General features: G+C 48.7%; 1 protein-coding gene across 2 annotated transcripts; it reads right to left on the bottom strand.

Moving 5' to 3' along the window:
* Window positions 1-1,026: 1,026 nt before the first annotated feature.
* ZNF687 (zinc finger protein 687) lies at window positions 1,027-24,906 on the bottom strand. 2 transcript variants are annotated; one of them, XM_042439507.1, is made up of 9 exons: window positions 24,785-24,906; window positions 11,245-13,568; window positions 10,207-10,385; window positions 9,082-9,258; window positions 8,210-8,372; window positions 7,302-7,649; window positions 6,561-6,673; window positions 4,650-4,791; window positions 1,027-3,343 (listed from the first exon to the last, which is right to left on the bottom strand). In XM_042439507.1, exons 2-9 carry the CDS (start codon window positions 13,546-13,548, stop codon window positions 2,867-2,869), a joined length of 3,903 nt encoding a protein of 1,300 aa, XP_042295441.1. In that variant the 5' UTR covers window positions 13,549-13,568; window positions 24,785-24,906; the 3' UTR covers window positions 1,027-2,866. The 2 variants fall into 2 exon arrangements, with proteins under 2 accessions (XP_042295441.1, XP_042295442.1); XM_042439508.1 differs by lacking the exon at window positions 4,650-4,791 and having other exon boundaries at window positions 2,952-3,343.
* Between the last annotated feature and the right edge of the window lie 180 nt (window positions 24,907-25,086).

Consider the following 25,086-nt stretch of genomic DNA (forward strand, 5'->3'; position numbering starts at 1 on the left):
TGACAAATTTCAATATTCAATATAGTAAACAATATTCACACTTTTTAAAACACACATTTCTCCACCCGCTTTATGGGAGCATTACAACGCCAAAGGACACAAAGATATATGGACCAGAAGCCCAAACCTTGCTATGTGGTTTTAAGTTGGTTACACAGCAAGCCAAAACCCTCAGCTAGAAGGATTTGGCTGGAAATACCATTGGATCAGATGAAAGGAGGTTAAGTCACGGCCAACTTGGCTCCATCCATGAGTAAACCAACCCATAAGCCCCTGGGTTCAGTGGGTCTATCAAGCAGGACAAAGAGTAGCGTCCAAGGCACCATCTCCTCTCTTCCAACTGATTAGACTGCGCAAATGTTTTGCCTATTAAATGACATGACTCTTTCTCAGTTCAAGCAATGCAGCCGTTTTGCTGTTCCTTCTCCCCATCCTGTGAAATGGGATGAAAGGGGGACATGTTGGCCAAGACCTTTCTGGTCTCTTGTGTTGTGACCTTTAGGGACCAAAATGGTATTGTCCGGTTCCATGCACACCCTCAAAGGTGGCCCTTCGACGGCAGGGATTGGGAAGAAGTGGCCCTTCAAACCTTGATGGAGTGCAGCTCCCATCACAGTCTCCATCCCTAACTTAAAACTTCGGCTGAGCATTTAGAAATCCGCTTTCGACACCCAAAGAAAAGGGACCAGCAAAGGGACACCCAGGGAATGTGAACGCAGCAAAGTTCTAGGTGTGCAAAGGTCTCCATTTGAAAGGCTAGAAATGTGCAGACTGGACAAACATTGCATTAAGTCTTAATAGGGGCAAGCAAATTTCCTTAGCTTTCTTCCTCCTGCCAAGCCCTGGCTTAACTTTATCCACCTGTTCCACTTTTCTAATCCATCATGCTCCAGATCTTGGACTACAACGCCTAGCATTCCCTACCTAAGGGCTGCTGGGAGTTGTAGTCCAACCTCATCTGGCCAGCTGCACAAGCCTTGCCCTTCTTGTCCCATCCGTTTCCCAAACATTTTCCAAGTCAAGGAGGGGTGAGAAAAGGGTCTTTATGCCAAAGGACCAAAAGATAGAATGACACCGTGTTTGTCTTCTAAAAGAAGAAGTTAAAACAACAAGCCGAACTTGGGATTTCTTTCTTTTTTAAAGTGTATATTACAAGATTATTTCTTTTCAAAGGAAAAAAAAACGCTTGGTTAATAAAGCATTAGTGATGAGTCCAAAAAAATAGAGAAAAAGAAAATTCAAGTTACTAAAATAAGGATGTGCGCACAAATATGAGAGAGAGAAAGCGACGCCGCACCCCTTTCCCATCCTGATCCAAACCAAACACCACAAAAGCGTACAAACTGGAGTGATTCGTAACCCTTCTTCCCCGTTCGCACATGATTTCAAAAGCAGAGAAGGAGAGCCTTTTCCCAAACCTTTTATCCAAATCTGAAGCTTCGGGATCCTATATTGGTTAGGAGAAAAATAAAATAAAATAGAAATAGAAGGAAGGGGAGGAGAAACGGGTTGCAATGCCTTTGGATCTTGGTCTCGTAATCTAGGAATGCTTATCAGTCCAAAATTGTTTGGGGTCGGAGAGCGAGACACAATCCTGGAAATGATAGTGGGAAAACAAGGAATAAGAATTGAAAGCATGATAGGTTAACGAGGGTTAGTGCGATAGGCAAACACACATATCTACACAAGGACACACAGCCCTCTGGAAGTGGGGTTTGTCAACGCATGATTTGGCCAAGGGTGTGCGGACGGGGCATAAGGCGGAAAAAGACAGCGCATGAATCGGGCACAAGGTTTCCTTCTGATAGCTTTGCTAAAGAGGAGCACCCCCAAATTCTCTCTGGATCATGACCCCTTTTGAGAAAAATGCCCTCCAAAGTGGAGGGCAAAGTTTTGACACCCAGGAACGCTCCCCATTTCGTAAGACCTTCTACACTTGGAAGAAAAATGTGCACTGCAGACATTAAACAAGTGTTGAAAAGAATTGCAACTCCCATCATGCTGCAAGACAGCACGGTGGGGAATTTTGGGAGCTTTACTTCCAAAAAGAGGAGAAAAATAACTTTCCCAAATGATGAGAGATGGAGGAAACAGAAAAACAAGACTTTAAAAGGCGAGAGGAGAGAACAGACCAGAGACCAGAGCAACTTTTTTGAAGCAAGGGAATCAATCATCTGTGAGAAATCTAGGGAAGAAAAATATATAGACAGAGAGCGCATGTCAGTACTGAACCACAACCATCTGAAGGGGAAGACTGGCTGGGACTCACTCAAACCTAGTGCCTGGTTAGGGAGGGAGGGAGGGAAGGAAGGAAGGAAGGAAGGAAGGGATGGGGAAGGATGACTGAGGCACTCCTGCCTCTTACAGTGATTAACAAAGCCACCTGGGCTCCTTCCCTATGAGGAGCAATGGCCGGGCAAGAGATCCATGTCCCGATCGGCATGTGGACAGGAGCCCCTTTGGATTCACCATCCAAGGCTCAGAGTCTGACTCCTCGCCTTGTCCAGTCCGTGCGCTGTATTTCCATTGGCCCCCTGAAATTGCTTAAGCCCTTTCGAAAGCTTCGCCGAGCCAAATGCAGTAAGAAATCGATCCCAAACCTGGCTTTGGTTCATAGGAAGCCAGACCAGGAAGTGGAAGGGGATCGAAGGTTATAAATAAGGCCCTCACATCCAGCTGTCCAACCCCTGAAAACTCCTCCTCTCCACAATCACAGCTTAATTTTAACTCAGTTGGTTTTAGGAAGAGGGGGATTACCCTTCCGGCACAGTCTGGGCGCTGGATCTACCTATGAGTGACCGTTGCCAATCCGGGGCCATCAGTCCAGTCAAGTCCGTCTGCACCCTTTTCCCAGCTGACTGCACGGTTAGTTTTCTGCCCCAACGTTCTGCCGGGCTTTGATGAAGGCCATCCCATGGGTGCGGAAGTGAGTCTTGAGGTTGAGCTCGGTGTCGAAGGCTTTTCCGCAGACCGTGCAGGAGAGCCTGCCTTCACCCGGCATCGGGGAGCCCTCCTCTCGGTGGTCCCGGGGGCTGGAGTCCTGCCGCTCGCCTCTTGCCCCCCGTTTCTTCTTGTGGGTGATGAAGCGATGGCGGTTCAGGGAGACCTGGGAGGTGAAGCAGAGCCCACATTCCCGGCACTGGTGGGCGCTTTCGCCCGTCCGGTGCTGGGGAATGTGTTCCTGGAAGTCAGCCGCCGAGGAGGCCACGTATCCACACTTGCGGCAGTGGTAGGGGAGTTTCCGGTCGCCCTTGGGGGTCTTGGAAGGCGGGGTGGTGCTGTCCGGCTCCTCGCTGCAGGAATCCCCTTCGTCCGAGGAGAGCTTGCGTTTCCTGCCTGAGGCCTGCAAAGCATGAGGAAGGAGGGAACAATGTTTAAAGCTCTCGGGACGCCAGCTTTTCTACAACACTTCTGGTAAAAATGTGTTATAAATTAGACTGCAAGTCCCATCGCCGACACTGGCTGGGGATTGTGCAAGTTGTCGTCCCCCAAAAGGAGGGGGGGGGGAAATCTGTCTCCTTTCCTTCCTTTCTGATCAATGCCCCAAAACATCACAAATGCTTCAGATCAACAAATACCCAGAAGGTACCAGATCCTCTCAGAATCTAAGCAAGGTCAGCCTTGTTTAGCACTTGGATGGGGGACCACCAAGGAATACCACGTGTAGTAGGTTCTATTTCAGAGGAACTGGCAAAATCACCTTTGAGTTTCCCTCACCTAAGAAAATCCTATGAATAGTTTATTGTGGGTTCTAGAGGAATTTATTCCTTACATTTTGTTAGCATCTGTGGCTGGCATATGTCAGCCACAGTCAAACTCCAGCCACAGATGCAGGTGAAACGTCAGGAATAAATTCTTCCAGAACCAGGCACACAACCCAAAAAACCCACAAAAAACTATGGATGCCGGCTGTGAAAGCCTTCGACTTCACAAATCCTATGAGATTCATGGGGCTGCCATAAATCAGAGTTGACTTGAAGGCACGTAACAAAAAAACAGTGAGAGTCAGCATAGTGTTGTGTTTTGAGTCTTGGACTAAGACACTGGGAGACCAGAGTTTGAATCCCTACTCAGCAAAAGAGATCTTGGGCAAGTCACGCTCTCTCGACCTCTGAGGAAGGCAAGGGCAAACCTCCTCTGGACAAATTCTGCCAAGAAAAACTCATGATGGATTCGCCTTAGGGTCATAATAAGTTAGAAATGACTTGAAGGTGCACAACAAGAACAGTAGCTTAAAGGCAGCAGATCCTGTCTGCAGAAGCTAAGCAGGATCAGTCCTAGTTAATGCTTGGATAAGGGACCACCAAGAAAGGTCAGGTGATACAGGCTAAGCTTCATAGGCATAAGACAGTCCACCTCTGGGTACTCCTTGCCTAAGAAAACCTCATAAAATTCATGGGGTTGTTTTAAGTCCATAGGTGACTTGAAGGCATACATGCTCACCAACTAGCTGACTTCTGAGTAGTGGGGGAAAAGGTTTTTTCCCATAATGTGTCCTAGGAGAAGTGTTTGAAAGGAAAATGGACTGGAGCACCCCAAGAGAGGCCTCAGGGCGGCTGGGTGAGCTTTCCCACTGAAGAGGCACCTTCCCACAGAGACCCAGGTCTCCTGGCACCAGGGGAAGGGTCTCCGCAACACGGCCCTTGTACCTGAGAGTTCCTGGCGCCTGTGCGGGTGAGGAGTATCTCCTGGCTCCGAGCCTCATCGGTCACTTTGATGCCGTGACGCACCTGGATGTGTTTTTCCAGAATGAGTCGGCTGCTGAAGGTGCGCTTGCCTTCCGTACAGTACCTGCAGGTGAGAGCCAGGAAGAGAAGCCGTGAAAAGCAGAGCCAGGAAAGTCACTTCGAAAAAGACGGAGCAGAGGAGGGGCATTTGGAAAAGGCGACCCTTTGCACTCACTTGTGCATTCAAGTCGTTTCTGACTTCGGCAAACCTATCAAGGGTTTTCTTGGCAAGGTTTGTTCAGGTGTATGTGTGTGTTGCTATGCATCCCTTTGAGGCTGAGAGAGTGCAATTTGCCAAAGGTTACCCGTTGGGTTTCCATGACCAACTGGGGATTGTGAATCCTGGTCTCCAGAGTTGTAGTCCAATGCTCAAACCATGATGCCATGCTCTCTTGCAGTCACACTCCACACTTTTAATGAATGTGTTCCTAGGCATTCCTTCGGCAACAGCACATTCGGAACCAGAGGCAAAAACAACACAAAGAAAATAGGGACAGATTCCTACACGTTTCAATGACCTTTTATCCAAAACTACCAATGCACGCATGTGAAATGAAACAACCAGGGCAGGGAAGTCTTGGATAAGTAGACAAAAACAATTTGAACCTTCTAGAGAATGCTTGAAAGCTTCTTCCAAAATGCATCCAGGGATGATTCGTTTTTCTCTTCACCTCTTTTAATTTCCATTTTGGTGGCCAAATTTAAAGATCTGTACTTTTTTTAAACATGTCACAGAACGTCATTGAGTATTACATAAGTAAAAGTGTCTGCCGTCGGACAAACCTGGAAATCACAGTTAGACACATTTCTCGATCATGAAGTGCCACGAAGGAAAAGATTCAACATGGCCTAAGGAAGGGGCAGGATTTGCTGGCTGAGTTCAGAAAGAGAGGAAGAGGGATGGAGAGGTGCTGCAGAGGCCAGGGACAAAGATCGGTTCCTTTTCATCTTAATAATAATAATAATAATAATAATAATAATAATAATAATTATTATTATTATTATTATTATTATTATTTCTACCCTGCCTCTCCAACAAGATCAAGGTGGCTTACATTAACAAAACCCATACAATACAATAAAATACCACTATCTCCTCCCTCCTTGAACCAAAGCAACATAATAATTACAACATAACAATAACTGTAATAAAATATTGAACAGGATTGCAGGGTTTTCAGTTGTTTACTTAGGAGGGAACAAAGCCAACGGTATGTAGTGGTTTGAACACTGGGCTTACGACTCTGGAGACCAGTTCGAATCCCCACTTGGGCAACCGCCCCCTACTGAACAAAACCTGAACAAGAAAACCCCTGTAATGGGTTCGCAATGGGGCCCCTTTCACCATAAGTCAGAATCGACTTGAAGGCTCAACAATGACAAAAGTGTAAATGCTTTGCAGCGTAATTTCTGCCCTGTGTTTGCTTCCATTTTGTAATTTTTTATTTATTTAGGGTTTCAGAAATACTGAGCAGCACAGGCAGAAGAGTCCTGAAGTCCATGCCCTGCACTGGCAGCTCATGGGATGCATGGGACATTTGAGACAGTGCAGATGTGTCAAACCCAAGGTATAATTTGCACTGCTGTTAAAAATATATATTAAGAGATTTAAAGGCCACAGCTGTGTTTGCAATATTGAATTACAGCTGGCCCAGTGGAACCTGGAAACCAGGACGGTGGACTCCACGCAGAAAAGCAAATGCACCCCAAAAACGGCTGGTTCTGAAGCCAAATGGCAGGAGGTATGTGGAGCCATTTCTGGATCTGAGCTATGAGGTATCTGTCAGCACAACATCCCAGATAACCCCTGGGCAATTGGGGAAGGCTCCATACCTGCAGGGGTAGACGCGCTTGATGCCCTCATGGTTCACGCGGACATGCCTCCGGAGGCTGGGAGCCGAGCAGAAGGAGCGTTCGCAGAGGTGGCAGGGGAACTTCTTCACGCACTGCGGAGGGAGAGAAGCGTCCCAGAGGGAGCAAACTGCATCTCAATCTCATGTCATAACTCACCCCCTCATAGCCTGACAAATCAGTTGCAGGGGTCAGTCCTTCGAAGGCCTCGGGCATTATGTTGTCCTCAGCCCCCCAGCCAAATTGCCCCAAAATGCCTATTATGGGAACATGGAGGGGGGGGGGAACCTTTGGTCACAATTTTGGCACCCCTGGGTCAATTTAAGCCCAGGAGATACATTTTTTTTGAAACAGGACTTCCACTCACTTACTGCTGTTTTTTAAAAAAGCCTCTCTTGGTCCAGGGAAATGCTAAAAACATGGTGAAAATGGCCCAGATGTTCGCTAGAGGGCATTTAAGAGTAAAAATTTTCACCAGCGGGTGGGTATGGGTCTTAGAGGCAGGGGTGAGAAACTGTGCAGGGGACAGGGAGAATGATTTTTCCCCCTGTGCCTAACTGTTGGGCATTACTGCCATGTTGCAGTGTACCTGAAGTGACACGGCCACCATTTTGGCAGATTTTCATCCGATTTGTTAAGATTTCTTTCTCTGGACGGTCGGGGGCTTCATTCAGGGGCTTCCCTTGCCACACTCTCCCCATGCCTGCCAAGCCCCTCACTCACCTTCCCATGGACCTTCTTCATGTGGACAACATACTCGTCCCGCTCAGGGAACCAGGAGTGGCAGATGCCGCAGGTCCAGCCATTGCTCCGTGAGCGCCCCGCTGCCCCGGCCCTCCGCTGCTGGAAGCGGGCCCGCTTGCCCTTGCGCACCTCGGGGGAGCTGGGAGGGTCCTCGTCTTCGGAGGAGGAAGAGGGCGAGGAGTCCGAGGTTTTGGTGGTGGGGGGAGGCGGGGGCGGCGGAGGGGGCTCTTCAGCTGGCTCTTGCTTCGGGGTGAGAGTTGGGGTGGTGGGGGTGGCAGGCATCTTCTTGACTGGGTCTTCTTTGGGTTTCTGGGGCTGGTGGGTGTTCTTTGGGTGTCAAGAAAGGGGAGGAAGAAGGGTTGCCTTGGTCAGTTCATGATGCCTTCCTTCCCTACCCACTCACTTCACTCCTCCCTAAAGGCTTTAATCAGGAAGGAATGGGGTTTGTGCGCATGAAATAAAGCAGCAGCTAGAGCCTGGATTGAGGGTGGGGTGAAAAATGGCGGGGAGGCAATCACACATTGCTATTTGGAAAGATCTGAAAAGGCACCCACTGGTCCTCACAAACACAAAGAAAGCTCCACCAGTTGTTATCTGGGGATCCCACCACAACACAATATGGTTCTATGAGATGTTGCTTTTGCCTCAGCTGTGCTCTCACACTGAGCTCAACAGGGCTTTGAATACAGGTATCCAACATGCGCAAGATGGCCCTTCTTAAGTAAGGAAGTAGTGTGAACTTTCCAAAGATGAGGTAATGGCTGGCGCTATCTATTTGCAAGGAGAGGAAAAGGGAAAGAGAGAAGAGCATGGAACCAGAAGGGGCAAAGGCTACCCGCTTTTTTCTCGCCTCTGGGAACTGGCTGGATCAACCAAAGATGTCTCACCTTGAGATGCTCCAGCATCGTCCGCTTCTGGGCGAAGAGGAGGGGGCAGTCTGGGCACTTGAAGACGCTCACTCTCTGGTTGAGCAGGTGCTGGTCGAAGTGGGAGGAGAGCAGGGGCTTATGGGTGAAGACCGTATCACACATTGCACATTTGTAGATCATCCTGGAGAAAGCAAACACCCAGATTAAAAAGTAAAGTTGTGGCAGTGGTTGTATGCCTTCAAGTCATTCCTGACCAGTGCTGACTTTAAGCTGACCGTATCACAGGGTTTTCTTGCGAGATCTGTTCAGTGGGGGTTTGCCACCACTCTTGCCCTTGTGTTCTGCCCCCAAACTTCCTCCCACCAACAGCTTGCAAGCCCCACGGACAATGTTGTTGACTGCTGCTGCTGATTCTTAGTGGTGTGAAGGAGAGACTATAAAGACATGGTGCTCTAGGCTCCAAGGGGAAGGAAAGAGAGAGTGCGCTCCATTCATGAGCGCATCCTACAGTCTTCCCCATCATGCTGAGCCCAGCTGGTACTTTCCCTTGTGAAATGCCTCACGGCTGCTCTCCAACCACTGGTGTTTAGAGATAAGACTGCTTCTGACCAGGGAAGTTCCACTAAGCCACATAACCAACAGCCATCAAAGGCCCAATTTCTCCTACAAGACTGTGCTTGCTCTCTCCAAGGCTAGCACCTGCCACCCCGTAAGATCCGACACCAGCTAATGAAGATGCTCCCCAAATTCTCTTCCAAAGAGTGATGCCAATGAGTTCTAACACATGGGGGGGGGGGGGAATAATGGCACTTCCTTCATGTCACCCAGGAATCCATAGGAGACAGTGGAAAACACACACAAACACAGACCCAGAGCTGTGGCTTCCTTACTTGGACTGCTGGTTGCTGAAGCCGGGGTGCTGGGTGTAAATGTGGGCATGGGCACTGGGTGCCGACTTGAACGCCATGGGGCAGATGGGGCACTTGTGGAAAACCTCGCAGTGGGAAGTCTGGATGTGGGACTTGATGGAGTTGACCCCTCCAAACACAACCGAGCAGCTCGGACACCTGAAGAACCAGAGGGAGGGAAGAGGTTAGAGGCTCCCAAATAAAATAGCTACTGGGCTCCACAGATAACCCCCCTCCCTCCCCAAAACAATATCTGGACAACATTGCACTTGCTTCACATTAACCAGTTTGGAAATTATTTCTTTTCTGGGGTGGACCCAGCTCTCAGAATTCCCTGTCCAGTGCAGCCATTTCTGTGTCCCAAGCCAAATACAACCACACACACCCACAGCTTCCTCAAAAGATGTGAATCATATCCAGATACATGGACTGCAACTCCCAACAGCCTGGAGATGAAAAGGGAGAGAGGAGCTGCCTACCCTTGGTTCCAAATGGATTGGATCTTCAGACTCCCCTCTTTTTCCCAAACCCATAAGAGAACAAAAAGGAAGGACATGGGCAAAAAGGTTTCTTCCAGCCAGATTACAAAAGTTTTCGAATTGCAGTGCCCAGCATTCCTAGCCATCCATTCCACCAGCATTTGCTCTGGCAGCTGTGGCCCTTTAGGGTTTCCTGCAGAGTCCTTTCCCTAGGCCAATCTGCAGACCCCAGGTCTTCCTTCACTGGGATTAATGGGACGCAACCCTACTCAGCAGTCAACATTTGACTGATACTGGTATGTGTTCAGGGTGGCAGATTGTTGAAACACTGGCTGGCAGTGGATCTCTAGAATTTTAGGTAGGACTCTCTCAACCCCTGGGGGTCTCCCACCCAAGAGCTAACTAAACCTGACTGTTTAAGTTTCCAGAATGTGATGAGATCAGTGTGCTCAGGGTGGCACAGCGGCACAAATCCAAAACATCTGCCACAGACTCTCCTTGTGGGATGTGCTGAGGAGTCTGGGTTCAAATTCCTATGCCATCCAAATTCCTACACCAACCCAACCCACGCCCCATGCAGGCGCTGAACGAAAAAACAAAGCAAAACATGGTGATTTGTTCCTCTCACCTGTAGCCTATCCTTCGGGAGAAGTGGAGGCAAGCTTCCTTTAGGTGAGTCTCAAAGTTGGCCAGGAGGAAGTTGCCCCCGCACTCTGGACACACGTGAGGCGGGCGGTTCTTGTGCATGCGCTGGTGGGCGCTGAAGCTGCAGCGGTTGGGCATGATCATGGGGCAGGAGCTGCATACCTTTTCCAGGGAAGGAAAGCAAAGGGAAGGGGCAGAGGCTGTTAATTCGTTCCCGGTCATGGATTGAGAGGGGTAAGGAGAGAGGGGGGGTGTACAAGGCACAACCAGAGCATTAAATCAGTACCCTCACAGAACCCCAGAAAATTCAAGTCCCTTGGTTTGCTAAGAAGAGGGCCTACAATTGTGTTGGAAGACTACTGACTACCATCATCCAAGGCAACCTATTGCACTCCCAAACAGATCTCACAACCAAGTTCTTCCGAATGGTTAGGCAGAATCTCTCTTCATTTGATTCTGTGGGTTCATGTTCTAGTCTCCATCTTCTAAATGTCATCTATTCAAGATGTTTTAAGATGATTGCATTGCACCACCTCTGGACCAATAACAAAGTCACCCAATAGTAGCACTCTCTAAGTCCACTTTAACCAAGAATGTCATGGGAGACTTTGGCAAAATCCTCTTTGAAATACAGTACATTTACAGCATTTTCCCTGACCTACGAAACACATCACTCGTTTTAAAAAAGGAAGAATTTGATGGTGTTAAGGTTTTATTTCACTTCCACAACTCCCAGCAGCCCTGACAGCCAAAGTAGCCAAGAGTGAGGAATGCTGGGAGCAGACATACAACATGCAGAAGGTCAAAGGACTAGCTGCTGTTTCAGATTATCTTCTTAATATTGGAAATATGATTTTGTCATGCCCTCACTATCCATCCAGAAATATTCAAAATATGGCTATTTATGGAGATCAACACTGACTGTAGCCCTTTCTGACCAAGCTCTGAGATGGCTCCCTGCCCTACCAGATCCAGCCCATCTTTTCAGACCCAGAACCTGCCTTATTGTGCACATTCATACCGTGGAGGTGGAACCGGTGATCAGCTGGAAGTGGGCGGCCAGGCCCGCCTTATCCTTACACTGTTCCTTGCACTCCAGACATTGGCACGAGTTGGTGGTCGTTGACTCAGTGCCACCGTTTAAAGGTAAGACGGGCAAGTCCTGAGAGGATCCCCCGTTGGTGGTGGCGGCTGTGGTGGCAGCAGCGGCGGCGGCGGCCATGGCCTCCTGCATCATGGCGGCTGAAGCTGCTGTGGCCACTTTGCTGGGGTTGAGGGAGGCCAAGGAGACCAGTGGGGTGATGTCAGGCTGCCCAATCATCTGGTCCAGGGCGATGGGGCGCATGACCAGGTGGGAGCACTGCATGACCAGCCCTTTGTCCTTGTGCTCGCGGGCATGGAGGAGGAGGCTGCACTTGTTGAAGAAGACCAGACGCTTGGTGCAATGGTTGCAGGTCACCTCGATCCTCATGCTGCGCCGGTCGTAGTGCCGGGCCAGGCTTTTCTCCAAGGCGAAGGCGTCCCCGCACTCCAGGCAGCGGTAGCCCAGGGGTGGCAGGGAGAGGCTGGAGTCTGCTGGCGGGGCCAGGTTGGGCTTGTAGGTGGGCAGGAGGTTCTTGCTGTTCAGGATCTTGTTAAAGGCCTCCACCAGGCTGGATTGGCTGCGGGAGATGACCGTCCCAGCAATGGCGGGCAAGGACTTCTGGGGTTGCATCACCACAACCGTGGTGCCGTTGACCTTCTGGTTGGCAGGCGTGGTGACCACCGTCTGCTGCCCCGTTGCCATTCGGGCCTCGGACACTTTGGGGAGGGCCTGGGGGACCAAGCTAATGATATTCTTGGCTACGGCCTTGCTTGGCAGCACCACTGCTTTCTGCTGAGCCACACTGGCGGCCATCAGCATGGCGCTGCTGGCGTTCTGGATGGTGGAGACGGGCAGCACCGTCCCTTTGATCTTGGTCCCATCGCCTAACTGCACACTGACGACTTTGGGCCCCTCAATGACCTTCAAGGGGCTGGCAGCCACCGTTTTCGGGCTGGGGGACTCCATGGCAGCCTCTTCCTTCTCCATTACAGGAGGGAGTGCAGATTCCTCACTGATGGTGGTGGGCACCTCCAGAGAATCAGTCTCTGAAAGCGGTTTGGCAGCTCCGGGGTCTGAATCGGAAGAGACCCTCGTTACTGTCCTGGTGATGCTGCCAGTCGAGGTCTTGATGGTCTTGATCCGCACCTTGAGGGGCCGTGAAGAACCAGATGAGGGGGACCCGGTGCTCTCATCTTCATTTTCCTCCACCTCCTCCTCTACTTCCTCTTCCTCCTCACCGGATGCAGCTGGTGGGCAGCTCTGCAGAGGGTTCTCCGCAGGCTCTTCTTTCAAGGCCCCACCATTATTGGAAGGAGGTTTTGGTGAGGCCAAGGCCCCAGGGCTGGCTTCTGTCAGTGGAGGGCTTTTGAGGAGCTTATTCTGAGGGCTTGAGGGAGAGCGCTTGATTTCAGGGTCGCTGCTGGTGGACCCGCCAAGGTTGGCTTCTGGAGCAGGCCATGGCGCCATGTGAGAATTGTCTGCAGAATAGCAAATGGAGCCCGATTTGGGACGGTCTAATGGACTGGCTCCCCGGCAGGGTGTCTCACAATCAGACTCCTGCTTGATGGCAGGAGGGGGCAGTGGGGGTGGAGGAGAGCCGAGAGGAAGACCCGGTCCACCGGTTGGGCAGGCGTCGAATGGTGGAGGGAAGGCCAGAGCAAGTGGCCCGGTACATTCCCGGACAGGTTCATGGCACTCTAATGGTGGGGCGGCAGAAAGCACGGGGGGTGGGGAGAGGGAAGGCACCGAGAGGGTCTTGTCTTTGGGCTTGGACTCGCGTGGCTGGTCGATGAGGTTGGCCTCCCCATTATCGTCCTCCTGAGGGTCAGGGCTAAAGTGTGAGAAGAGATCGATACTTTTGGTCCCCTTCTCTTTCGGTGCCCAGCACTCCCCATTGGCAGGGGGCACTGCTTCCACTGGGTGGACGGGGGAAGCGTGGGGTGCCTCGGGGGCAGCAAACCCATTCTGCAGCAGGCGGGGGCCAACAGCATGGGAGTCCTTGACCCGCCCGTCCACAGGGTCCAGCTGCTCAGGGCAGACTGTGTTCTTCACAATGACGCTGACTGTGGTGATGTCGGCATGTGGAAGGGCATGCTCCGGGACCACTGCCTCGACTGGGATGGGCTTGATGTGGGCTTCTGACTCCTCGTGGCCGGAGTGGATGGCCTCGTTGGTGTCGATGTCCGGAATGTCAAAAGCGGCCAAGAGGTCATCAAAATCCGGGGTCTTCATGTCACCCATGGTGGAGAGTCCAGAAGGATCTAGAGAGCAATGCGGGAGAGAAAAGAAATATTGTGATATATCCACAGAAGGTGGCTTGCTTCAAGTCAGATCTTTGGTCTCATGGTTCATTCTCATCTACTCTGACTGGCTGCAGGGGCTCCAGGACTTTACAACTATTCTAAAGAGGAAACTACAAGGAACTGAACCTCAGAGTTTCTGCAAGCTTTGCCTCAGAGTGGGTGCAATTTGTAAGGGATAACCTGAAAGTGCATTGACCAAGTCCCACAGCATTTGATATTCCTTCCCACCAGCCAAAGTCTAACATGGGACTTGCATTCACACACAGAATCACAGAATACATGGGTTGGAAGGGACTCCAATGGCCATCTAAGTCCCCTCACACACAAACAGAGACAAATAATAGGAGAAAAGGTTTCAGGGTTCAGCGTTCATCGAGAGGATATATTTCCTGCCACTCTGAATGGACTTGCCAGGATGCATCTTGGCAACATTCATGCAAAGGAGGATATGATTGGAGCAAGACAGAACTTAGGTCCTCGCTTTGGTTTCAAATCCAAACCCATGCCAATGAGAAATCCCACGAAAGCAAAGTGCTTTTTGCTCAGCCGAAGACTCACACGCATGTATCCCCACAAGAAAGAAAATTCAAAACAATAAAGCTTATTATGGAGACCTCTTCTAAATTTGGAAAACTATAGCAACTGGGCTTCTAAGGCAATTGAAGTCAGGGAAGGCTATAATACTCTGTTATTTCTTTGGCTCAGCAAGTCCTATAGAGATGTGGCTGCTGTTCTTCCAGGCTAACTCTTCTCCATGTTTTGTTTCTTTGATGTATTTAAAGAGTGCTGTTTTGAAATAAGGAAAAAGGAGAGTGAGTTTAGAGAGATACGTAGCTTTATTTCTCTCCAAACAAGAGGCATCTTCCTGCAAAAGAGTTTTTTTCCTCTTGAAGCTAAAAAAGAAAGAAAGACCAAAGGGAAGAGGGAGGAAGAGAAAGGAGGGAAGCCAAAAACAAAAACAAAAAAAACTCAAGGCAAATTCCTCAAATACATTCCTTTCCCCTCCCCATTCTCCCAAAATGAAGCTACAGGACACACTGCTTCTTGTTGGAAGGGAAGCTGACAGAAATGACAATGGTGTGTGATGCAAAAAGGATTAGGTTCAGCCACGAAGGGAGGGATGAACCTCTCTTCAAAAAAGCTAAGAGCATTTGGGGGGTTGCATTTGCAATGCACACCTAGCTCCATTGAAAGCCTGGTTTTGTTCCTACAAAATGGCCTCCAAGTCCTGCATTCCCTCCAGTCCCAACTAATCCTCTGCCTTCCTACTTTCCCAGCTGCTCTGGTTTCTCTCTCCTCTTCCTCCCACTTTTTCAAAGTGTACAAAGTACATTAATGCACTCTATTAATGCAGTAAGGGAAAAGGGCAGAATCTGGCTCTTCCCAGGAGGCTCAGGCAAAAGCAAAGTGCTGCAGCCTCCGCTAGCTTGCCTCTTCTTCCTCATTCATAACGATTGCCACCTTGACCATTTCTGGTGTTACTTGGCCACAATGTTTGGGTTTTATCTGTGAAATGTTGGAAGGTATGGTCTGAGTGGTTTGAGTGTGGGACTATGACTCTGGAGACCAGCTTTGGATTCCCAGCTTGGCCATGAAACCCACCTTGAGCAAGTCGCACGCTCTCAGCCTCAGAGGGAAGGCAATGGGGAACCCCTTCTGAAGAAACTTGCCAAGAAAACCCCATGATAGGTTTGCCTTAGGGTCACTGTAAGTCAGAAATGACCAGAAGGTGGCATGTAACAACAACAAAGGCCTACACAGAGCGGCCACCCACCATTTAGATGAGCGCAATGGAGCCTCCATGTTCTGGGGCAGTGCACCCGAGGAATACCTGATGTGAAATGCAAACAGGGAAGGGTCTGCAGAGCCCCCAGCCTGGCCATGGGTTTCCACAGGGCCCTAAGGATACTGGAGGGATGTGGGGGGACTAGATGGGATCTCATTCTGACCCACCTGAGCTCTTAGGTTTGGTTGTTAAGAAATGGTCATGCTTCATAAGCCATTTCACACACAAGATTAAGCATGAAAAGGTTTTCTGGTGCAGTGGCATAAAATCTAAAAAGGCCTAAGAGAGGGAAAGAGTGGGGCAGAGCTTTTTGGGGTGGAACCAAAGTTTCCCAGATCTCAAAGCAGCTGGGAAGAAATTTCCTGCAAAAAGGAGGCGATGGAGGGGAGGATGGCTTTTATGGCAGGGGCAGGGACCTGCCAAAAATAGACAAGGCATATATATGTGTCTGTGTGTGTATGTGTATATATAAAATGCAAGACTGACCTGATGCCGGAAGTTTTGTCGGAGGCCCAGGGAGCAAAGGCCAGGCTGGTCGGGGAAGAAGAGAAAGGAGAGGGCAAGAGAGCCAGCAAGGAGGGCAACAAGGAGGCCTTCGGAGGCCTTTGGTCAAGCTTCTCAGGAGGCCTCATTCGTCAGTTTCCCAGCCTGAGCATGAAGGAAGGGGGGTCAGGGCTCAGAGGAAGAGACAGCTGCTGCGATGGGAGGGGAAGAAGAAGGGAAAGGAGGAGGGAAGGAGACGGAGAAAAACAAGGCACCCAGCAGCCGCCCTGGTTCCTTCAGCCTGGGCTCCCATAGGGCAAAGCAAGAGGAAGGGATGCCAGGCCTGCCTTTGGGGTGCAGCCCTCCTCCGCCCCCCAAATACTCCCAGCCATGATGCACAACCCTTGGCAAGCCCCTGGCTTCCCTCCGGGGAGAGAAATCCTCTCTTGCCAGCCACCCAAAGGCAGGGTGGCACTGCCAGAGGATCTGGTTGTTGTTGTTGTGTACCCTTCCGACTTATGGCAACCCTGAAGCGAACCTATCCTAAGGTTTCCTTGGCAAGACTTGCTCAGAGCAGGACTTGCCCAAGGTTACCCAGTGAGTTTATATGGCTGTGGCGAGATTCGGGCCTGGTCTCCAAAGCCCTAGTCTAACGCTTAGACCACACACCGCACTGGCTTCTCACCTTGTAGGTCGGGTGGGGATTCAAACCAGAGGAGTCCCAACATTCAAAGCCTACACACACGGTGATGAAGCAGAAAAGGAGCAAGTTTGCTTTCTGCTGCTCCAGAGACCTGAGTTGCTGGATTCATATTAAAAGGAAGGAGATGTCAGATAAACATCAGGAGAACTTCTCAGGAGTGGAAAGGAGTACCTGAGAAGATGGCAGAAGGCTTCATTTCTGATCAAAAGTGGACAGACACCTCTCAGGGACACAGCTGCCATGGGCAGAACTAAATGACCCTGGGACCCCCTTGAACCCCACCGCTCTATGAATCACAGGGACCCCAACCCTTGCAATACGTGAGGGAAGGAGAAAAAGTAAATGCATCTGGAGAGACCCAAATGGCCTTTTTGTGGGATTTCAGGGGTTGCCCCACTTTGGCATAAGGAGGGGGGGGAGAGAAGGCTTAAGGGCACTGCCATTCCAAGGGGTCCCTCCACCTGGCAGGAAGGGACACAAAACCAAACAAAGGGATGGGAAAGAGAAGGAGTGGCCCTTAGCTGAACTCACCTGGGCAAGATAATGTTAAATGCAGACATTGTGGGGCGATGCATGACAAACAAGCAGGAAGCCTTTGTAGTGTGCGGGGAGCAAGGATTGTCCTCCTGGCAGGGAAGAAAGGGAAGGAAAGGAAGGAAGGAGAAAGCAAGAGGGCCCCTAGGCCTGCCTTTGGAGCTCTTAGTTCTCTGATAGGAGGAGAGGTGGCCAAGATGTCCGTCGACCGGCTGTGGTTATAGGCAACAGCCGACACGGCACAGAAGGCCACGCAGCCCGTTGCCATTTCGACAGGTGCGCAACACTTGTTCAAAAGCCCCACAGCGGAGAGCAGGGAGAGGGAAAGACGGCCACCCCACCAAACCAATGCGATCCCAATCCACACTCGGCCAAGGCAACACCAACAAAACCTTCCCTTCCCTGGGTGAAATGAAGGTTATAAATTCCTGGGGTCAGAGGCTTGTTGCTTTCTTTGCCCCGGGGAATTTTGGGAGGTGCATGTGGTGGGTGGGGGGCATTTAACCCCAAAGACAGCAAGGAGAACGTATCTTTAGCATAGAAATCACAGAGTTGGAAGGGATCCTAAGGGTCCATCCGATCCAACCCACTTCTGCCATGCGGAAACGCTGCTCCTTGGGACAGAGGGACCAGCCCTTGTCAAAGACCTCCAGATGAGACTCCACTTACATCATATATATATGTGTTGTGTTTTGTGTGTGGTGTATGTGACTCCAATATATATTGATATCCACACACACAGATGATATACATGGATGTGTGTGTATGTATGTATATATACCACTGTATTCATGCTGTGTGTAATGTATATGTGTGCACACGCATGTGCATAGGCTCCACTTACACACACACGCACACACATCACAATATACAGTGGTCCCTCCATATTCACTGGGGTTGGGGTGATGGACCTCTCTATGAGTGTGGAAAACCCCCAAATAGAACAACAAGGAGGAGGACGTAGGCCAAGCCATGCGCCTTCCTCCCTCCTGTTCTGCTGAACCAGGGCCAGTTGGCAGCAGGTGGGGCGTGGGTGCGACAGGAAGGAGCTTAAAGCCCGTTAATGCCACGGCAGGGCAATGCACTAGCATTTCGGGGGGACAGAAGCTCAAAGGGACCCCACAAACAAGGCACAGAGGCCTCTTGGGGAATCCGCATCGCCAGCAGCGTCTGCGACAAGCAGCCCTTGGAATCTTAAAAAGCCCAGTGCCATAAACAGTACTATGATCCCCTTTGACTGACACAGCCCTGTTCTGTGGGATGCAGGGATTTGTAGTTTGAGAGGCATACTTAAGCACTTTTCATAAAATAAATATAATACTGAATCTATGTAAAGACAAAGGACCTGGTCGCTTCCATGAGAAGCCTTGAGGCGTCCCAGACCCATCGGCCACCTCAACGGTTCAGTATTCGGGATAAAACACCCAACTGGCCGCTCCTCCCTGCTCAAGGCCTACTCCCAGTTTGGCAGTCATTAATCCCAGTCTGTTTAACCGCATAAGCTCCCACCATCTGCCACCTTTAACACAACACCCCAGAAAGCACGCCTTGGGAGCCCAGGAGGCAGCCTTGGGGTCTAATTCGTTGGAAACTAGCCCTATTTAAAAGCAACTTAAAAAAGGAAAGGTCGGGGCTAAACACACACACACACACACACACACAAAAAGAGAGAAACACGGTTTCAGCATCAGCAGCGCAAGCGATTGAGAAAGAAGACGGAGTGCTTGTAAAACCTACAAAGGTCCTGGAATCAAAGCCAGTAAACCCATTTTTTGGCACAACGTCTTCTGGATCGTGCCATTCAAAGCACAAATGGGTGGGAGGGGGCTACTTTGGAGAGAGAGAGAGAAGAGAAAGAGAGAAAGCCCCTAGAAATAATAATAATAGTAATAATAATGGTGATGACATGATGTGTGTTCAATGGGGGTCCTAAGGTGAACCTTAGGGGACTTTCTGGGCAAGACTTTCTGAAGAGGCTGCCATTGCCCTTCTCCTGAGGCCGAGAGAATGGGTTTCATAGCTGAATGTGAATTCGAACCCTGGAGTCCAAAACACACTGCAGAATAATCCAGTTTGGGACCACTTTGGCTCAGTGCTAGGGAATCCTGGGAAGTGTAGTCTGTTGTGGCCTCAGAGCTCTCTCGGACAGTGGAGGCCAATGACTCACCAACCTCAATTCCCAGGAGTCCCTAAACTGTTCAGGTCTGAAAGTGGTTTTTGGACCAGGGCTGTGGTCCAGTAACCAAACCACACACCACACTGGCTCCTAACAATAACCACAACAACAACACACAAACGCACTCCCTGCCCAGGACTAGTCCCAGTCCAGCCAGTGACTAAATCCCAGTGTGCTGCTGTTGTCACAATAGCCTTTTCCCCAGTCCTATTCTCTGGAGCAGCAGAAACAGCTTGCTCCCCCCTCAACATGAAACCCTTCAAATACTTAAACAGGGCTGTCATTGTCCCCTCTTTCCCTTCTCTTCTCACTTCATATGTCTCTCCCTCATAGGGCTTTATGGTTTCCAGAACCTTCACCATTGGGGACATGCGCCACCCTCCCACATTTGTGGTGCCCAGAACAAGTGTGGCATGACACCAGTGTGACCAGTGCGCTCCACTCCACTGCTTTGGTCAGGCCTCACCAGGTGAGGCCTGACCTAAGCAGTGGAGGGAGCGCACTGGTCACACTGGTGTCATGCCACACTTGTGCGCATACCACACTTCTTCCTCAATGCAACACCATCGCTTGCCTTCTGCAAACATCGCAGTGGGAACATTGCGGCCACATAGCCACAACTTTTTGTGTCCTTGGGACAGAAACATAAATGAATTTCAGTTTGGACTTGGGCCCTATATCCAAGATATCCCATTATTACAAAACCCCAAAACCTCTTGTTCCATGAACAACCAAAACCCTAGTGTGCCCAGATTTTAAGGGACAGGAATCCACCCAGGCCTCCCCATAAAGGCTTGATCCCTTGACTCACCCAAATCCACCCACAATGGGAGCCTTTTCCTGGGGATGGGGATCCATTGGAGTCCCATCAACAGCTTGTAAAGGTAAATCACTCTCCCCCAAGACCACCCCATGGAAACGGGAAAATCATCTTTGGTTTTGTCATGATGATAGAAAAGGAAGCTGGTGCTTAAGGGAAGGAAGGCACCAAATATTGAAGGCGGCTTCCAATACTAATTCTTACTTATCCCCTGTTATTATAGGGATGAGTCTATTAAGCCTTGACAATATGGAACGACAGAGACAAAATATGCAAATATCCAATAAACGGCTTTGAATATTGTGATATTAATTTGTAGCCCAAAAAAAAGCCCCACAAAACAAAAACCTCACAAGTGCTTTAAGAGGTTAAGTTTGCAACTAAGTCTGAATACCTGTACTTAATAACACCAAGATTTTAATTTTACGCTAAACAAAGTAATGTATGTAATAAATTTTATGTTCCTAAAGTAGCAAAACAACTTTCAATCCGTAAAAGGGCATAATCTAGATACCCCAGGTCCTCCAGTGCACTCTATGGCCAACATCTGCCAGAGGTTGACCACAGAGTCATGCTGGAGGACCCACAAATGCCTAGAAAAGTCTTTGTTGGGTTGTCCAGCCAAACCTATGGTCAACTTCTTCTTCAGAGTTGTGCTGGAGGAGGACCAGAGATTCCGAGAGGACCATATTAACCAAACCCGCAAATAATCAAATCCACCAAAAGCCACAAACATGGATGGACAACTCTATGTTCTTTCAAGCGCGGAGAATGAAATGTAGGAAAAGAAAAACACACAACTGTGTCTCCGACAGAGGAGTCGCACCCAATAATCAAGCATACAAAGCTCCGCATCCCAATATTTGCTGCCCAGACCTATCAGCCTCTACGTCCCAAGAGGTATTCCCCCCCCAACCTTTTTGGTAACAAACCCTCCGACGTTTCAAAAGAAGAAACTAGGACTGTGCCCCAAACAACCTGACAGCAGCGCAAGACAGCAAAGGTTATCCATGGGGAAGAACACACAATTCTCTATGCATTGATCATTTTAATATAGATAGGTAGATGGACGGGTGATTCCAGACAGATCAATGATATGCGACTATAGCAGATAAGCATCATAGATATGGAAATGATTTTAGGTAATTGGTTTTGCAGACTGACGGAAGACTCTGAACTAGATGACGAGGATTATGTGTACAGTATAACTTTTAATCTGAGAGGACACCTCTAGGAATCTCTAGCTCCTCCAGCTAACTCTATGGTCAACATCTGCCAGAATTTGACCATAGACTCAGGCTGGAGGACCTACAAATGCCTAGAGAGGCGTTTTCCTCAGCGAATCTAGCTCCTCCAGTTGCAACTTATGGTCAACATTGGCCAAGAGTTGACCATAGACTCAGCGGGAGACCTACAAATGCCAGAGAGGCGTTTTCTCTAGTGATATCTAGCTCCCCAGTGCAACTCTATGGTCAACATTGGCCAAGAGTTGACCATAGACTCAGGCTGGAGGACCTACAAATGCCTAGAGAGGCGTTTTCCTCTAGCGATATCTAGCTCCTCCATGCAACTCTATGAACATTGGCCAAGAGTTGAAATAGACTCAGTCGGAGGACCTACAAATGCCTAGAGAGGCGTTTCCTCTAGCGATATCGCTCTCCAGTGCAACCTATGGTCACATGGCCAAGAGTTGACCATAGACTCAGGCTGGAGGACTACAAATGCTAGAGAGCTTTTTTCTCTAGCGATTAGTCTAGCCCTCCAGTGCAACTCTATCGTCAAAATTGGCCAAGAGTTACCATAGACTCAGGCTGGAGGACCTACAAATGCTAGAGAGGCGTTTTCTCTAGCGAATCTAGCTCCTCCAGTGCAACTCTAGGGTCAACATTGGCCAAGAGTTGACCATAGACTCAGGCTGGAGGACCTACAAATGCCTAGAGAGGCGTTTCCCTAGCGACATCGAGCTCCTCCAGTACAACTCTATGGTCAACATGGCCAAGAGTTGACCATAGACCAGGCTGGAGGACCTACAAATGCCTAGAGAGGCGTTCCTCTAGCGACATCCTAGCTCCTCCAGTGCAACCTATGGTCAACATTGGCCAAGAGTGACCATAGACTCAGGCTGGAGGACCTACAAATGCCTAGAGAGGCGTTTCCTCTAGCTAATCTAGCTCCTCCAGTGCAACTCTATGGTCAACATTGGCCAAGAGTTTGACCATAGACTCAGGCTGGAGGACCTACAAATGCCTAGAGAGGCGTTTTCTCTAGCGATATCTAGCTCCTCCAGTGCAACCTATGGTCAACATTGGCCAAGAGTTGACCATAGACTCAGGCTGGAGACCTACAAATGCCTAGAGAGCGTTTTCTCTAGCGATATCTAGCTCCTCCAGTGCAACTCTATGGCAACATTGGCCAAGAGTTGACCATAGACTCAGGCTGGAGGACCTACAAATGCTTAAGAGGTGTCTTCTTTAGGAATCTCTAGGCTTCCGGTGCAACCTATGGTAATTCTGGCAAAATTGTGTTGGAGAACTTAGAGATTAATAGAGAAAATGTATTTTAATGCAAATAATTAAATCCACTGAAGCCAAAGCCCTAAATGTGAAAGGACGACTTCCCAAATCCAGGTGTTTCGGACTTCAAGGCCCAGAAGCCTCAGCCGTTTTGGCCAATGGCCTGGGATTCTGGGAGCCGTAGTCCAAAACACCTGGAAGGCTCTAAATTTGGGAATCGCTGAGAGAAAGAAGATCGTGGATAAGTGGTTTTTAACAGGTGGATAAACAGGTGGTTATATAAGGACCGAGAGATGGTCTTAGGACCAGCAGTTTTGTATACAGATTGTATATAACAGGTAAGTGAGTTTACATTATATTGGGACTGTTGGAGAGAGAGAAAGCCTCAGGAAAGGCAAACTCCTTCTGAAAAACTGGCCAAGAAAACCATATGTTGCAAATGATGAAAAGGCACACAACAACAACAACAACAACAAATATGCATACTTAAATATATCTACACACACACACAGTGTCTCCAAAAATGTATACACAAACCTTTAGCGGCTTACAATCCTGTAAATAATAACTTACCTCCTACCATAGAAAGATAAGATATAGATAGATAGATAGATAGATAGATAGATATAGATATAGACACACACACACACACCCCAGAGACACACACTCAGCCTCAGAGGATGGCAATGACAAATTCCTTCTGGGAAAACCGGACAAGAAAACCCCAGGAAAAGGCTGCCATAATGGAAATGACAAAAAGGCATGCGAAAGCAACAACAGCAGCAGCAACAACACACATATATGTATGTATGTGTGTATAATATATATATTATATAGATATACACACACACACACACAGAGGGTGTCCCCCAGAAATGGACACACGCCTTTAACAGTTTATAATTCTGCAAACAACAACAACAATAACACAACAAATTGAGGCTGGTGCTCGTAACTCAGACCAAATGATCGTTATATGTCATGTATGTTAGAAGTGGCGTGGAGGTACACAACGGCAACAACACACTCTGTGTGTGTATATATATATATCTATGCACACACACAGAGTCTCTCGAAAACTTATACACACTTTTAACGTCTTACAATTCTGCAAACAACAAGAAGAAGATCTCTTTGCTCAGAAAACATTGCAGCCCCTAGAACAGGAATTATGTAGAGTGTGTGTTTGGGTTACAGACATAGTAGATCATATATAAAAGCCTATATACACACAGAGCGCATATATATATATATATACACACACACACACACACACACAGATATAGTATATACATATGGTAGATAGATAGCTATAAGTAGACATAATCTATGATAGTTTTGTGTGTGTGTGTGTGTATATATATATATATATAAAATCTCTCTCTTTCTCTAAATATATATATATATATATACATATACACACACACACACACACACACACCCCAATATAGTATATACATACATATAGTAGATAGCTATAACTAGATACTATAATGTATGATAGTTTGCGGTTGTGTATATGTGTGTGTGTGTGTGTATATATAATTATAGCTAGATCGATATACAGTATATATGTATGTGTATATATATATATATAGTGTGTGTGTGTGTATATAGGCTTTTATATATGATCTACTATGTCTGTAACCCAAACACACACTCTACATAATTCCTGTTCTAGGTGGTGCAATGTGTGTGTGTGTGTGTGTATATATGTATATACATATACATAGTAGATAGATAGCAATAATTAGACTCTTAATGTGTCCGTCTGTGTGTGTGTGTATGTATATATATATGATTATATATAGCGATTATAGTATCTATCTATATCTATATATCAACACACATACTATGTATCAACACATATATACATATAGTACATAGATAGCTACAAGTAGACATACCCTACGATAGTTCATGTGTGTGTGTGTGTGTGTGTATATATATATATATATATATATATATAATATTATAGCTAGAAAAATACATACATACAGTATGTATGTATATCTATATCTCTATCTCTATAAAGATAACTTCCTCCATTTTAGCCCCCCCCCCATTGAAAAAGGAAGGGGGCGCTGGTGGGCGGAGCCTGTGGAAGCTCCTCCCACCGTCCCAAGGCCCTCTCCTCCTCCTCTTCCTCAGAGGCCTACCTGCTCCGGTCCGGTTCCCTTCGGCGCCGGAGAGCGAGGGCCGCCGCGCCTGACTAGAGAGAGCACCAGCAGCGTCCTCCTCCCCCGCCGCCGCCGCCTCCTCCTCCTCTTCCTGCTTCTGACCCCCGCGAACCCGGATTGGCTCCTCCGCTTGCCACTCCTAGTTTCTTAGAATCTTCTTGGTCGAAAGACACGTCACTCACAGCAAACCCCGCCCTCCGCCTCGGCATTTCCAGTCTCGCTCCTCATTGGCCCCTAAGAAAGGGGCAGAGCCGGGATTACGTTTTACATTTCTAGTGGAT

This window comes from Sceloporus undulatus, chromosome 9 (genome assembly GCF_019175285.1).
Source record: "Sceloporus undulatus isolate JIND9_A2432 ecotype Alabama chromosome 9, SceUnd_v1.1, whole genome shotgun sequence".
NCBI lineage: Eukaryota > Metazoa > Chordata > Lepidosauria > Squamata > Phrynosomatidae > Sceloporus > Sceloporus undulatus.

What these genes read in the sequence shown, in the direction of transcription:
- ZNF687 (XM_042439507.1), bottom strand. Translation starts at nt 13,548, where the DNA reads ATGGGTGACATGAAGACCCCGGATTTTGATGACCTCTTGGCCGCTTTT. An exon ending in TCCCGAAGGATAGGCTACAG is followed by an intron (nt 9,259 to 10,206) that starts GTGAGAGGAACA and finishes CTGGTTCTTCAG; the next exon opens with GTGTCCGAGCTGCTCGGTTG. An exon ending in CGATGCTGGAGCATCTCAAG is followed by an intron (nt 7,650 to 8,209) that starts GTGAGACATCTT and finishes TGACACCCAAAG; the next exon opens with AACACCCACCAGCCCCAGAA.